The sequence below is a fragment of the Struthio camelus genome, chromosome 1 (assembly GCF_040807025.1).
Source record: "Struthio camelus isolate bStrCam1 chromosome 1, bStrCam1.hap1, whole genome shotgun sequence".
In the NCBI taxonomy this organism is placed as follows: Eukaryota; Metazoa; Chordata; class Aves; order Struthioniformes; family Struthionidae; genus Struthio; species Struthio camelus.
The window spans coordinates 212,869,562-212,885,976 of NC_090942.1; the positions used below are offsets into that span (position 1 = coordinate 212,869,562).

At 41.7% G+C, this 16,415-nt stretch overlaps 1 protein-coding gene across 1 annotated transcript in view; it reads left to right on the plus strand.

Annotated features, from left to right (window-relative positions):
• Window positions 1-2,320: 2,320 nt before the first annotated feature.
• The window catches only part of SLC36A4 (solute carrier family 36 member 4), a 131,961-nt gene continuing 117,866 nt past the window's right edge, over window positions 2,321-16,415 (plus strand). Inside the window, exon 1 of the mRNA XM_068930521.1 lies at window positions 2,321-2,422. Within this exon, the coding sequence (XP_068786622.1) occupies window positions 2,326-2,422 (97 nt within the window). The 5' untranslated portion in view covers window positions 2,321-2,325. The remainder of the gene's footprint in view (window positions 2,423-16,415) is intronic.

The window sequence follows — 16,415 nt, forward strand, 5'->3', positions numbered from 1 at the left end:
GCCTTTTCAACAAGCGTACATGATTTACTGTGAGATAAGTCCTAAAACGAAATGACAAAGCAGAAGGAATGAACAATCTTAACTTAAAGCACATTTTCTGTATATACATCAATGATCCAAAACTCGTCTCTGAATGTAAAAAAATTTAACAGTGTAAAAAATAATGGTGAATACAGAATATTCCTGAATATAAAAAAAAACATACACAGACTCATTAAAAAATGAACACAAATACTGTAACTAGTGAGGCAATTCCTTAATTCAATAATCTACAGTCACAGACCGCCTACTGAGAACCCCTTTCTGAAATAAATTTGAGGAAGCCAAGTAATAGCTCACTTAGGTGGCTCAATTTTTTCTAAACATTTAGAGAAGACACAGTACACTGAAACATATATAAACTTGAGAATTGAAAATTAATATTTTCCCCATAGGAACATTATAGATAATTGAATTAATGATGCTTGTATGAAGGAAACTGAAGTCTTCAAGATTCAAGATTCTTGCATTTCTCCTGTACAGAAAAAGGGACAAATAAAGTATCATTGCAAAAAAAAAAAAAAAAAAAAAAAAGAGCTGTGTTGTTGGAAATCAACAGCTGGAAACTTTATTACTTAAGTCAAATCAGACATACATATAGGCAGAACCTTGGAAAATTTGATGAAAAAATAGTGATGAGTTATTCTGGGAGCAACTAGCATGAAGATGGGTTAAAGGAGGCTGCCATGATAGTGAGAGATCAGTCTCCAAGTATTCAAAACTAGTAATGGACTGAGAACAACCCTCCCAAAAAACTGGGTTATTCAAACTATGGAAATAAACCTCACGGAATTACAGGCACTTTCAATGTACAAGACTAAAATACTTAATTTCCAAGCAAAGATTCAGAGTGTAAGGATTCTGAATATTACTTCAGAATATACAAAGTCCTGAGTATGGTTGAAATCTATTTCAGCACCTTGATACACTTCGTTTCTAAAAATTAGAAAAATTGCTAATCTGTTTGACAATGACGAAGAATTACCAGAAATACTGCTTTCTTCTAATATGGATAGAAAATGTCACTTAAAACAAAGGTTTTCCTAAAACCAAGCTGCTTCAAACTGTCTCACTATGTACATTTCTCCCTTGTTTTTTTTTTCTTGCTTCTCTGTGAAGGTGTCAGGAAATAGTATTCCTATCTACAGGACTGTGCAGATGAAATATGGTGTTTCTGTGGAATGCACAAAAAGTAGAATATCTGTTTCAGGAAACAAACAGTACGAAATGAAAAAAATTGCATATGGATAACTCTTCACATCATTAACAACTCTTTCCTTGTTCTAACTGTTGGTCGATCATTAACTATGACTCTCACAAATGTCATTTTCAACTTGTTCCTTGTTTTTAGATAGAGAAAATAATTTGAAGTGGTTGATGCTGACTGGCTGTCGAGAGGCTGAAGAGCAAATCATTGTCAGAGACAGAGCTCATTGCTGAATTTTTGACTCGCACCTTTGTTTTTAGCCTTTGATCCGCAGCAGTCATTAGTGATGATGCTCTCCGCTTGCAATGCCTCATGCAAGGCTGTGCTCCCCAGCCTCGCAGAGAGCCGCTGCCGCCAGCAAGGCTTTACCGGGGCCTCAGGCGGGACGGCAGCAGACGCAGCCAGCTAAGCCTTGGGAGCCATGTCCATGAGGCAGCCTGGGCGGCTCCTAAAAGGCTGTTTAAAGGACAAAACCGGATATAAGTTAATGCTCTGGCACTGGAAGGCAAACAAAACCTATCCCGTGTTTTGCAACGGCTGTTGCATACGGCGAGGGACCAGCAGTGCGGCCTGCCTCCGGCCGCGCCACCCTCTCCGAGAGCTGGCGACGGGGCGAGGCCGGAGCGGCCGGCCGCGGGGAGGGCGCAGACCGCCGTGGCAGCGAGGTCGGCCGGGCGCCGCCGGGGCCGATGGCGACGCAGCGCCTCGCGCTGTGGAGAGGCGGGCCGCAGCCCTGAGGGGAGGCCGCGAGCAACGGGGCTGCCCCAGCCACAGGCCTTGCTCACACACACGACTTGCTGACAGTGACTTTCTGTCACTGACACATGACTTTCAGGGGCGAGGAGCTTAACGGGACAAGCCAGGAGCGGGCCTGCTGCTGGGTCAGTTTGCGGAGAGGAGGGGAGGGGATCGCAGGGCCCGGCACGGCACCGGCTCCGGCGGGAGGCTCCAGCGAGCTGCCCTCGCGCTGCCAGCCCAGCGCTGGAGGACTCACACCTCCCCACGCTTGTCTTGTCTTTCCCGCTCGTGTCTATGGTTCTCCCCGGCGGGGCGCGGCCAGGCGGGCGGGGCGCCTGCGCATGCGCACGCGCTCCCGGCGCCGGCCGGCTCCACACTGGCGGAAGGGCTGGCGAGGGGCCGGCAGGGCGATGGAGGCTGCCGGCAGGGAGGAGCTGGGTGAGGCGCGGCGGGCAGCCCGGCAGCGGTGGCGGCGGCGGGGACCGAGGAGCGGCGGGGCCGCGGCTCACCGCGGGGCGGAGAGGGGGCCGTGAGGAGCGGCCAGCCGACTCGCACTCCCCCCCCTCCGCTCGGGGCGGGATGGTTCGGCCCGTGGCGGGGATGCGCTTCGGCGCTGAGCGCAGCAGGGCGGGTGGGATGAACCATCCTACCCGGCGGAGGGGGTGGGCCCTTCCCGGCCGCTCCTGGGCGGCGGGGCTGGCCCCGGGCGGCGGCCGGTTGCCCCGAGGGCTCGGCCTCGGCCTCGCTTAACCGCCGTTGATTTCGGCGGGACGTTACGGCCGCGGTTGGAAGTTTATGTAGACTCTTCTTGGTCAGATCCCTAGGGAATGCTTTCCTCTGCCGTGGAAGCTTGTAGATGTGTCTTTTTAGGGGGGGAGGGGAGGGGAGGCGCTATATTATTTGTATTTATTGCGGATCAATATTGAGCCCTCTGAATCTGAGAGCGCGTGAGGGCTCGTGTGTGCCACCCTGAAATGTGTGTGTTCGTAGACCGGCTAGGGAGAGCGCGGCCTCGTCTGCGGCCTCGTGCGTCTTCCAGCCGGGGACTGCCGCCTCCTGAGCAGAGGTGGCGGGAGGGAGTTTTAACTTCTTTAACTACTCTGTTTCACAGATGTGCCGGAGTTAGTGTCTGTCAAAACCCTTGGAACTGGATTTTTTTTTTTTTTGAGGGATTAACTATTTAAAAATGCAGGCAGACACCTGGTAAGGTTGCAGAAGTCGCCTACGTGTTTCGTTCTCGCTTACTGAATACTTTAAGTTCTTACTGATGTGTCATCGCTTGAAAGTTTGTTACTCATGTAGAAACGTGTAGCTTGATCTAGAGAAGGGCAGGGGATTGTTTTAAGATTTACGTCTCTCCAGATGCATGATTCATTGTGGCTCAATGTGGATTCAGTGTGGCACAGTGCTTCTTGGAAAGTGTACAATAAACTGTTAAGGACTTTGTGTGCTTTGCTTTAATAATTCAAGTGTCCTGTTTTATTAGTCTTGTGTTTTTTGACGATTACGATGCAAAATCAAACAGTTCTTTCTGCTTGATGAGGAATCATTGACTTTCAACACTTAGAAATAATGGCTCTCAAGATTAACAAATGTTATTGTAAAGCAGAATAAACTGATTTTATTAAGTTACAGTCTGAAATAAATAATTCAAAGACACCTTCCCAAAAAATAGAGAGTACATCAAGTAATTGTACCAAGCATAGCTTTAAAGTTCTTGAAACACAAGGAAACCCAACAAAAGGTAATATTAACTTTTACTGTTCTGGGAAATGTAATTGTTAGGACTTTTTAGCAGTTTTTAAACATTAAATACTTGCTTATTTTAAAGTAGGTGACTTTTTAACCTTTTTGACCTTTGTGGAAAACAGTTTTTACTTTTGAGGGATTTTTTGCTCGTCTGTTTTCTGTCTCTGAAGTTCAGCTCAAGGGAGATGATCTGTGTGTAGTTGAATAGGATTCTCTCTTAGGATTCTTCTCTCTTAGGTCCCCCTTCAACTAGAAAAAGATCCACATTTTTCAGTCCATACAAGCCTCCCCCTTGCACTACTGGTCATAGTCACTTAATGTTGATCCATAATTTATAAAATTATGGAAGCACGTGGCTGAGTAACGTGGTATATTCCATCAGATTGATGTGTGCTTGGTATATTTTACAGTTTGATGTTTTGTGGAGAAAAATGCTATGCAAGTTCTTTACAAGGTGAAGTTTGAGGAAGAGAGAAACATATTTCTTCCTCAGTGTTGAGGGAGTAACAGAGTTGTCGGGTGAGTTGTTTACTGAACCAGCGGCATATTTGGAAAATAATCAGAATGATCAGTGATGACATTTTCTATTTAACTATTTTTTTTTTATTTTTATTTTTTAATTTTTATTTTTGGAGAGCCCTGATGTGGAACACTGAGTTGTGTTAAACTTCTCCATAGATAGCTTTAAGATAATAAACTGACCATCCCTAAATTAAGTGGAGTTCTTGAGGAAGCCAAGCCCCTCCTGCTGTTATAGCAGTGGTTGTTCCATGATATTAGTGTTTGTCTGTTACAGTCCAGGAGACATCGCTACAATGTGTCCGCTGTTCAGAGACTCTGTCGCTAATCTTGTCCCACAGAGCAACCGTAAGGGTTGTTGACGAAGGTGCTGGGCATGTATTGTGCATTATGAATATGTCTTTCTAACACGTGCACGCCTATGAAAACATATTAGCTTAAAACCACATCTTAGACTAGTGTAAAGCTTGCATGGTTCTGATTTCCCTTTTTTACAGCAGTCGAAACAGTTGCATGTTAAAATGAACCGGTGTCCCTATTACTGAGGCACTGGGACACCTTGCATTTAATAAATGTATTTTACAGGACTGTGAATACTCTGCTGTACGCCTGGCCTTGTTAGCATGTTCTTGTGTAGAAGCTGCGACTGAGTGATGAGCTGTCCGTGAGAGGCCCTTTGATTAATGCCTTTTCAAAATATTTGTATGAATATACATGACAGGTAGTGCTCCAGCAAGATCTGTATTTTCCATCTCCCCTAAACTGAGTGAATACAGCTGATGTAAACAATTATAAGCTTTATCCTGCCTCTATACCTTTTTACATTTTTATGTCAAATCCAGCTCTTCCTGTTAGATGTCACTGACTTCCATAACCTCGAGGATAAAATCTGATTATATTATTTATATTTGGAAGACAGGTTCTAGATAGCTGTTCATCTCAGAGGTGGCCTTCTCTGAAGGAGCAATGGGAGATTGGATTTGACTTTATTTTTAATGCTGCCTTTGCCTTTAACTTTGCTCTGCAGCCATAGCTAGTTGCTTTATCTTTTTGTCTCTTTCATCTGTAAAATGGAAATGATGGAGCTTCGTTTTGTCCCTTGTGCTTCTAAGAGGGTCAGTTATTTTTTGAAGTGTTAATTGCTTGAGTAGTATAGAGAAATGATCAAGTTCTCAGTGAAAACTGAAATGTACTTATGGAGCTTTTTAACTGAAGGTTTACTTAAGTTTGCTATATGTAGCTTTACAATTAAGTAAATTTAGTAACAGTTCAACGATTTCTTTAGAAGTAGATCCGTGAACATTAGCAAGAAGCTGGCAAGTTCTAAGGGATAAGAAAATAATCTTGAAGATACAAAACTGAACATGATGTTTATAAAAATCTAACCACTAGAATTTTATTCTCCCGTTATATAACTAGGAATTGACTAGTGGTTGGGTTTCTTTAGAGTTCTTTGAGAATACTGCATTAACATTTATGTATCGCTATAGTGTGACTTAAATCATTGATCCGTTAGAGATATATATCTCTAGTGGACTAAAGAATCAGTTTAACATTAAAATTGTAATTTTGGGAGAAGTGAAAGAAATGCCCTTTGTGTTAGTTTGTTGGTGGTGGCAGTACTTGTAGAACGTTGACATCCTTCTTACATGGGTGTTAGCAAAAGAAAGAAGAACAGTGACAAATATTTAAATAACTTAAAATCTGAAGACAGCGTTTGACCTGAAAAGAAATTTTGGGGTAGCACAAGGTGAAAAGAGTTTCGTGTTAGCTGAAGGAGAGAAAGAGATGAAAAGTGGTTGATGCTTTGGTTAAGTAAAAACAAATGGTTGAATAGATGTGAATTGTCTCAAAATTTTTAGTTGTGCTGAACCATGAAACATAATGCAAAATTTTTCGATGAGAACTGTGACTGGGAACTGGATAACTAGTAGCAAATAGATGCGTTCTGGACTGCTTGGTGGAGCAGGGACCTAAGGCAAATGGAGGTGTGCACTGTACCGTGCATTCTGCGATATGACAGCCAGCTTCACCTCTGATTCGTGTATGACATGCTTATGCTGTTTCTCATAGCACAAGTTTGACCTCTTATTTAAACTGCATGTTTTGGACCTTCCTATGAAGACATCTAAGACAGCGTGTTTATTCCATGCTGATTTTATGGCAATGACTGGACTTCTCAGAATAGCTAATTTCAGGCTAGGGTCAAAAACGCAAAGTTAGGCCCTTGCTCTTCTATACTGTGGTTGCATACCTGCTTTGTGGGGCAGAGAAAGCTTAAGCTTTCTTACCTGGCATGCTTTGGGTCCCTTAAGTTTGGATGCTACGCAAGCCTGGATGTCAATATTAGTGGGGACTGTGCTTGAATTGCGATAAGGACATAGTCACAGTATCTCTGCAGTGGAGATCTGTTGCCAAATGAAGGAACTCATGTTTAGAAAGCTGTATGATCCAAACGTGATAATTTGCCCCTGTACTGTTACTGTTTGCTGATCCACACGTTTTAGACCAAAGTTGCAGACTGGTCATGGGAGAAAGGGAGGAATGATGGGAAGAGGAGGCAATTTGAAGAGCAATGATATGGGTAGAATAAGCAGCTAAATAGCATTGCTAGAGTACATTCACTTCTCAAATGAATTACTATATTAGAATAAGACCTATGAACTGCTGCCCTAAATATACAGATAGGAAGCAGACATTCTGATTTCTAATTTTAGCTAAATATTTCTGGAAATATGGGTAAATAATTGACTTTCATTTTCCTCGATATTTGTTGCCCAGGAGTGGTATGTTAATGAATATTTGAAGAGATTTCAAGATACTATTATCATGGTATTGATCCCACAAGACAAAAAAATCTATATAAATAGGTGTAGATTTTGAAGTGGTTATTGTTCTGTAGAGTATTACAGGCATATAGCATTCTACTGTGTGCTTAGTCTAAAATCAGATTCTAACACTTAAGATTTCATTTCTTCAGAGACTAACCTTTATGTTTTATATTCGTACTGCATTTTTTCACTCTGATCTGCAGATGAATGATATATTTTAGAAGCATGAAATTTAGTCTGTACCTGTAGACAAAATCTCTGAAGACCTCCTATGCGTTTTAAAAGTAAAGGATATATAACTCTAATTTGTGTTGTATGGGGAGGTATATTTAACAATAATAACATTTTTCTTAATTGTCTTTATTATTAAATCAATTTCAAATTCTTTACTTTTTATCTCATTTTTTAAAATAAATTGTTTCCAGTCACAGGTGCTCGGACTAATAAATGTCTGGATAATAACTAGGTTAAAATAAATACCTCTTATGTAGTAAAGGAGGACCAATCTAGAAAATAATTAAGCCACCTACTGTGCACTGTGTGTTGTATACAATTTTGCTGTTGTTGTTGTGGCCAGCTTAACAGGTCAGAGAAAAGCTGATTGTAATGGCCTTGGAGTTTTGAAGGTCTAGTTATACTTCTGAGATGTATTGAGTAATTCTTTTTTTCTTTTAAGGTTTAGCAGTTTTTATCAGCATTTTAAAAGTTTTATCTTTTACGGTAGTGAGGTAAACAGCAATATCAACAAAATCAGTTCCATAATATAAATACTGTGTAATGAACGTGTGTAAGCAGATCGTATGTGTAAAAAATAAACACATGCAGATATTACTTTTAATATAATGGAGCTTTAAAAAGTTTTATAAAGGGGCATTCAAGGAAACTGCCCACTTTTTTTCTTTGTGGTCAAATAGATCTATCTTCAGTGTCTCAATAAGGTGCAGTTTCGTGCTTTCTCTCCAGAAGAGCTGGTGCTAGATTCTCCAGATGAAGAAAGTCCCTGTAAGAGCGCTTTGACGTTTGTCAGGTTGGAACATGAAAGTTGGCTGGCTCCTTTGTTTAGCTGCATTTGAAAGAAACATGTTTAAAGAATTTTCTAATATCCTGCTAGCCTATTAACTTTTCTTGACATTCAAGTCTTCAACATCATCAGCCTACAGGATGAAATGGATAGGTTAACATGAGGTGAATTGAAAGCAGGATATAGGTAATCTGATAGCCTGACCAATCTGATAGCCTTCTCTGATGGAAAGAGTGGCTGGGTAGATGAGGGGAGAGCAGTGGATGTTGTCTGCGTGGACTTGAGCAAGGCTTTTGGCACTGTCTCCCATCACATCCTCCTAGGTAAGCTCAGGAAGTGTGGGTTGGATGAGTGGACGGTGAGGTGGATTGAGAAGTGGCTGGATGGCCGAGCTCAGAGGGTTGTGGTGAATGGCGCAGAGTCAAGTTGGAGGCCTGTAGCTAGTGGTGTCCCCCAGGGGTCAGTCCTGGGTCCAGTCTTGTTCAATGTATTCATCAATGACCTGGAGGAAGGGACAGAGTGCACCCTCAGCAAGTTTGCTGATGATCCAAAACTGGGAGGAGTGGCTGACACTCCAGAAGGCTGTGCTGCCCTTCAGAGGGACCTGGCCAGGGTGGAGAGCTGGGCGGAGAGGAACCTCCTGAAGTTCCACAAAGGCAAGTGCAGGGTCCTGCACGTACGGGAGGAAGAACCCCATGCAGCAGGACAGGCTGGGGGTTGACCTGCTGGGAAGCAGCTCTGCCGAGAAGGACGTGGGAGTGCTGGTGGACACCAAGTTGAGCATGAGGCAGCAGTGTGCCCTTGTGGCCAAGAAGGCCAATGGTCTCCTGGGGTGCATGAGGCAGAATGTTGCCAGCAGGTGGAGGGAGGTGATCCTGCCCCTCTGCTCAGCCCTGGGGAGGCCTCCCCTGGGGTAATGTGAGTACTGTGTCCAATTGTGGGCCCCCCAGTACACGAGAGACGTGGCACTCCTGGAGAGAGTCCAGCGGAGGGCTACGAAGATGGTGAGGGGACTGGAGCATGTCTCCTCTGAAGAAAGGCTGCGAGAGCTGGGCCTGTTGAGCCTGGAGAAGAGAAGACTGAGAGGCGATCTCATCAGTGTGTACAAGTATCTGAAGGGAGGGTGTCGAGAGGATGGGGCCAGACTGTTCTCCGTGGTGCCCAGCGACAGGACAAGAGGCAACGAGCACAAACTGAACCACAGGCAGTTCCGTCTGAACATGAGGAAAAACTTTTTTCCTGTGAGGGTGACAGAGCACTGGACCAGGTTGCCCAGAGAGGTAGTGGAGTCGCCATCCTTGGAGACATTCAAAAGCTGTCTGGACAGAGTCCTGGGCAATATGCTCTAGAGGTCCCTGCTTGAGCAGGGAGGTTGGACTAGATGATCTCCAGAGGTCCCTTCCAACCTCAACCATTCTGTGATTCTGTAGTGTAATATGTAGCAGAATGTAGTATATATGCAAAAAGTTACGAATTCTTGCACATAGTGATTACTAAATATCGGTTCCTCCTCTAGAATAGGAGGTTTCATGCTACTGAGACTCAAGTTTTATATAAAATGTGCTATCTTGTACATTGAGGTACTTTGTAAATAAAACTTAAATCTGTTTTTCAAAGTAAATACTTTTTCTAATGCATTCGTTTTCTATTATTGTTAGTGATAGCTCATAACTGTCAGCTGGATATGTAATTCAGTATGAAACTGAGATTTGTATTGCATAAATGTAACTTATAAAACAGCAAAACAGTGTGGAAAAATAAATACTAAACAAATTTAGCTTATATCTCTCCAGGATTTGGAAATAAATATTCAAACCACCCCGTGATAAACATATTTGGGTACCATTCTGTCCCCTGGTCAGTTTTTTTCCAAGTCGTTTAAGTTAAAAATGGGAGGTTATATTGAATTCAATGTTACCTTCCTTTCGGGTTAAAATGACCATGTGGTGTAGGAGACCTTGCAGTGATGAAGGAGTACAAATATGCTTGAAGAGGCCCAAAGCTGGAATAAGAAAATATGCTGAGTGCATATGATTACTGTTGTTTTTCTCACTTGTGAAGTTGTGTGCAGTAGTAGTGTAGTTCAGAAAATTCTATTGTGATTTTTGGCAGTTTTGTGAGTCTTCCTGGTTCTAAACAGAATTTGAAATGGCAGATCCTCTGGAGACAGAGGTAGGAGAACAGGTGAGCATATACCAGAAGGTATAAGAAGCAGTTGAGATGCAGATTTTAAAGTCATGGTGGTTCTGGATGCGGAAAAAAAAGCTAACAGTTGTTAGTCCAGGAAGAAATTTAATGTCATGGAGGCAAATTTACAGAGGTGAAAATAATCAAACATGAAGTTCTTGTGTTAACTTAACTTGGAGATAATTTAGTAGATCCAGAAGAAGTTTTTCGTGAGTTAGAAGAACATGTATGATCAAAGCTGATCTTTGAACATGCCCAAGTTATATGGGAAATCATTTAACTGAAAGCTCAAGACATAGCATAAGGACAAAACATCAAGGCCAGTAGTACTTGGTGTATACAATTCCCACCCAGTCATAGTTTCTGCTTACAGAGGGGAATTTTGCCTTGCCAGCATCTGCCTGTCGACGTCTCTGAAAAACTTACAGCATTCTAGTACTATATGTCTGCATTATGTAAAAATCATATACCAAATGGACAATGCAGTAGACACCAGTTTATTTTGACGTGCCATGCAGTTACACCTTTGAAGAAACAAATGCAAAACCTCTTATCGTACAAACTTAAAGAAGTATGTATTACAGTAATATTATTAGTATTAGCAGATGATAGAAAGTTGGTACCATCTTGAAATGTGGAACAGTGCAGAAGGAACAGCTGCCTTATGCAGTATCTATTAGGGGTCAAAACCAAGGTTGTATGTCTGCAGACTTAATGATGGATTGGCTGAATGTTGTTTAGAATAGGAGACTGCATTCCACTTCTCATCCTAGATGCATTCAAAGGTTGTCTAACTCTACCAGTGAAGAATGCTATTGTGGAAATGAATTTTGATATTGTGACCTAGGAGGCATGGTATCGTAACTGCAGATGCTTGATATTGTGCTGAACAGATCCTTTAAAGATATTTGAAGTCTTTATACTCAGAATTAGTCTTGGTGGGAGATTATGCTCCAACCCCAACAGGAAAATAAAGAAGCCTTTTTGAATACTATTTTGTCATGGGGTTAAGATAGCCTAGGATCAGATAAATCCAGAAGTTCCAGATAAAGGGTTTAAGATATGCTGTATATTACAAATCCGTGTATGGAACTGAAGGTGATTTCTCTGAATTCAAAGAAACAGCTGAGACTAGTTAAGAGTGACAAGCAAGGAAATGAAACATTAAAATGGGAAGCGATAGTAATAAAAGGTAAGAGAAGAAAATAAGTTAACTTCAGGCAAATTGTTAGTGAAAAGCTATCTATTATTATATATATGCTTATATATTGACTATTGGTATGGAATAAAAATCTTTGCCTATGACTTCTGTTTGGGAGGGGTCGTCTTTGTTTTGGGTCGGTATAGTATGCCACGTGATTTGTTGCCAACTTGAGGAGTAAATTGCACTTAAGTAGGGGACTTGGGAATTTTACCAGTGATTAAAATTACGATATAGAAAGGATTTCGGACTTCATTTATGAAGACCTTGATATGGATTTATTTGAGATTTTTCTGCATTGTTGGAATTGCTGGCTGCTGTGATCTTGTATTTCTTTATCTAGCTGTATTGTTTTGGCTACTTTTTCTTCTTTGCTCCTTTCATTTGAAACTGGTTCTGATGCAGCTCCAGTTGGTTAATAACAACTATTGCAAGGTTTTTATCTGACATCAAATCTTCACTTTGAGGAAGATGTCATCAGGAGGTCAGAAGACTTTGATAAAGAGCTAGAAACAACAGAGCAAGTCAATGTGAGTCTTTCTGTTTCATGAGGAGATCCGTCCCCAGCTTTAGGTGACCTGCTGTGCTGGTTGGTTATCTAGATGAGAAAGCAGAGGAGGAAGAGATCGTTGCCTGTTGGTCTTATCCCCCCCTTTCTTAACCTATCTACTTTTTTTTTTTTCCCAATAGTGACATTTTTACGTGAAAGATCTTTCTTAAAAAGTTGATCGTGCTCCTTTAGACATCTCCTTAAAACTCCAAGTTTACCATCATCAATAGCATCTAACAGAGAACTAGTCTACTACAGGAATATTCTGCTGTTTGTCCAGGATTCGTTCATGAAAAGCATAGTTTGTGATAGTCCAAATAGCAAAGCAATTTTTCCCATGACAATTCATGTACTGGAGGTGGATGCATGCAGGAGCTAATGAAATACATTTAATTTAAATATACGGGGACATTATGTGTGGCATGAAAGATGGAGAGGCAAGAACAGAATCACTGGGATAATCAACTAAGGGAGAAACTGACCTTTTGGAATGAATCAGTCATGTAAATCTTCCAGTGTGAGTATTCTTGCTGCCTCCTTTCTAAATGCTTTTTTATTCATTACTGTCATGATCTCCCTCATGAGTGAAGATCAAGTAAGTTAACTAAGAGGAAAAGGTGGGGGAGGGCAAGGGGGTAATGGTCAAGCATTCAGTTTCATAGGTAAAGAGGATGACTTCTTTTTGAATGATGACTCATTCTGGAAAGACAGCCAGCCTCTCCTCCATTTGACAAATCTCAGTGATCCTATTCTTTTTCATCTTCCTTGCCAAATATGTGTCTTCTCTCTATTCTGTTAATTCTGAAGAGGAAAAAAAAAAAAAAAAGCTTTGTTTATCGAAATCAATCAACTGCTGTATTTGACAAATGAGCTTATGGGTCAAAATCAGAGGGGAGGCCAACCAGAGGAATGGAATAGAGTGTCTGCTACAGACCATCTAGTCAGGAAGAAGAGGTAGACGAAAGTTTCTTTAAACTGGAATAGGCCTTCTAGTCACAGGTCCTGGTTCTTCTGGGGGAATTTTACTACCTGATATTTGTTGGGAAGGAGTTCAGGAGATTTCTGGAGTACATGGAGGACTAATTTCTTGATGCAGGTGCTGAATGAGCCAACTAGGGGAAGTACTTTGCTAGTTCTACTACTCATGAATGAGCAGGGCAGTGGATGGCAGCTTTGGTTGTAGTGACTGTGGACGGAGAAGTTTAAGATCGTGAAGGCAAGGAAATCAAGTTGCTGACTAAATACCTTTTACTTCAGGAGGGTGAGTATAGGCTTGTTCAGGGAACGGGCAGGCAGGATACCTTGGCAATTTGCTCCTCTGATGGGCAGAGGATCCCAGGAGAGCTGGTTGATTTTCAATGACAATCTCTTCAAAGCACAAGAACTGTAGTCTGATATGCAGGAGGTGAGGTGAGCATAGCAGGAGGCCAGCTTGGCTGAACAGGGAACTAACTGAGCTCACATGCCAAAAGGAAGGTGGAGAGTGGGGACAGGCCACTTGAGAGGAACAGGGAAGTATTGCCTGGGCACACAGGGATGGAAATAGGAAAGCCAGTCTTGGCTGGAGTTGAAACTGGTAGGGCCATAAGAGAAGGGCCTGCACAGGTACATCGGCAGCACAATAACTATGTGAATGTGGGCTTGCTGCTGAAGGGGGAGGTGACCTTGTGATAAAGGACATTGTGTTGAGTATTTCATCCTTTTCCTTCCTTGCCTCTCTACTGGCAGGTTATGTTCTCAGGCCTTGCCAGTATCTGCCTCTAATAGCAGAGAGTAAGAGGGAGTGAGGTACTATTACACCCAGTAGAGGAGGATTGGGCTTAGGACTAGAATAAGCTGGATATGTACCAGCCCATAGGATCAGAAGGGTTGCCCAAAGAATGCTGAGGGAGCTGGCCAGTGGTACTGAAAGGCCTCTCTTTCCCTTTCCCCTTTGGAAGGCTGTGGGGTGAGTTCCCCAAAGACTAGAAAAAGGTAGATCTTCTGAAAAGACGAGGAGAATCTCAGGAAATACAGGACAGTCAGCCTAACTTTGGAAACCAGCAAAATTACAGAGCAAGTCATCCTGAAGGAGGACTTCAGCACATGAAGAACAAGTTGGTTTTTGGGAGTGACCAGCACAGATTTATCTAGGAGAAATCGTACTTATACATCTAACTTCATGATCCTTTATGATGAAATGGCTGTCTCCTTGGACAGGGGGAGAACAGTGGATGTTACTTACTTAAACTTAGTAAGGCTTTTTATTCAGGGGTATTATGGTTGTTAATAGAGAAGGAGGAGCCATATTCTTAGGAGGCGCACAGCAAACATATGAGAGACATAAGTCACAAATTGCAGTGAAAGAAGTTTCATTTAGATAAGGGAGAAAAAAAAAAAAAAAGTTCTTCCCCCTGAGAATGGTTTTTGCTGGAACGGATTACCATGACAGTGTGGAATGTCCTTCCTGAGATTCTTTCAAAACTGAGCTGGACAAGGCCATGAGCAACTTTGATATAGCTTCAAAGTCAGCCCTACTCTGAGCGAGAATTTGGATGGTGTGATCTCCAGAGGTCTCCTCTGACCTAAATTCTTATGGAAAACCAGTGGAGCAGGGTAGTCGATGGTGGCTGTGGAACTCTAAAGGAGTGGAAATAAATATGCAGATAGCAGAGCATACCTATATATCTTATACTTATTTTTCTGTTCATAATTCTGTTGCTATTATTTTGCACTTCCTTTCTTTCTACCCAAATGTATTTTACTAACTGTATTGTAATAATGTAAATATTTTGTATGGAGTTCATCTGAGCTACACACCGCTCACTTCTTGTATAGTTAGTGGAGTGAAATACAGGGCTCTAGGAAGCAATTGCTCATTTGGAGATAGGTATTTAAATTGAGTCAGATAAATCTTCCTCTAAGAATATTTCCTTCTATTGACTACAGAGGGAGTCCAGAGGGACTAGCTGAGGTGAAAACACATGCAGTACCAATGAGATGAATCCTGTACTACACATCTAGTGACCAGTCCTATGGGATACTGGTCACAGCCAGGCTGTTCTGTTAGTAATATAGCTGATATTTGTAAATACTCTGATTTTTTGCAGGAGAAAAGTTCCCTTTTCTTCCGAGGCATAGCTTTTTGCCAAAAGAACAAGAAAGTAGTAATGAAGCAGTTGTGAGTAACATGATTAATTCATAACATGATTAGCTGATTTCAGTGGATCTTGAAGACTCTTGATGAAGATGCCCCTTATGTAGTAAACCTTTTTATTCTCTTTATTTTGTAAGAGAGTGGGGAAAAAAAAGACTGAATTATATTTCTGTGTAGTATATACAGGGAAGAGGCCATTCTTTTTCCTATGTAAATTAGAATTTACGTAGATGCTATTCATTGGTTTCTAAAAAACTGCTATTGTATTTTCTTCCCAGAGCAGAAATGTTACAACCCAGAGAAATTATTGAGTGCATCTGGCCAGTCTGATTGTGCTGTTCTTTTGAGATAAAGAAGTAGGTAACTTCCTTGACTGTGGCTGTTGAAACACTGGCGACTAGGAAAAATGAAGATTTGTGCTTGAATTTCTTTGAAAATGTGCATGAGTCTTCAGTACTTTCATCTAAGCTTTCAGAGTTTTTTTTTTTTTTTAACTTTTATTCAGTTCAGCACTACTATGATGTAATGTTACAGAGTTCTCTGAATATTTTTAGAAATTGTTATTGATGAAGATTTTTGATGTTGAAAGGCAGGAGAAGGACCAAGGAGGACTTATGCCATATGTGTTTGTGTTCCCTGTCCTCGTTCCACTGACTCGTGTGCGCTGTGCTGCCTGGTCACCCCCTCACCTCCTGTCTGGTGCAAGCCTTCTGCTTATGCCAAGCATAAGTTCTCTTCCCCTAAAGCACTGTGCAACAGACAGCAAAAATTCTGTATTGCTCTGTGCAATCACATTCTGCTAATGCTTTTCGCAAATGATTTCTCATAGAGGAAAGCATGTATATGCTCATCTTCCACCAAGTTTTGGTATGTTTTAGAGCTGCTGTCCTTGAGTCCTTTCTTCCCTTTTTCTCTTTGTTTCTTCCTTATTGCAAAATGGAGCTGTGAATTGTTGTCATTTACTGAACTGATGTCAGTATTAGCTGACAAGAATAGCAGCAAACTTGTATAGACTGCAGGAAGGGTGCAGATACTCTGAATATCATGACTGAGTATATTTTAGCATTGTAGTTCCAAACGAGTGTGGTTTCACCAAATGCAGTGTTAGCACAGATGTTATATATAGACAGAAAGTTGAGAATATAATCTTTGTAGGTTTTAATACTCCTACTGCTTCTGGAAATATCAAAAACTGGATGTCTGTAGTCTCAGCATATTAAACACAGTACTTTCTTTC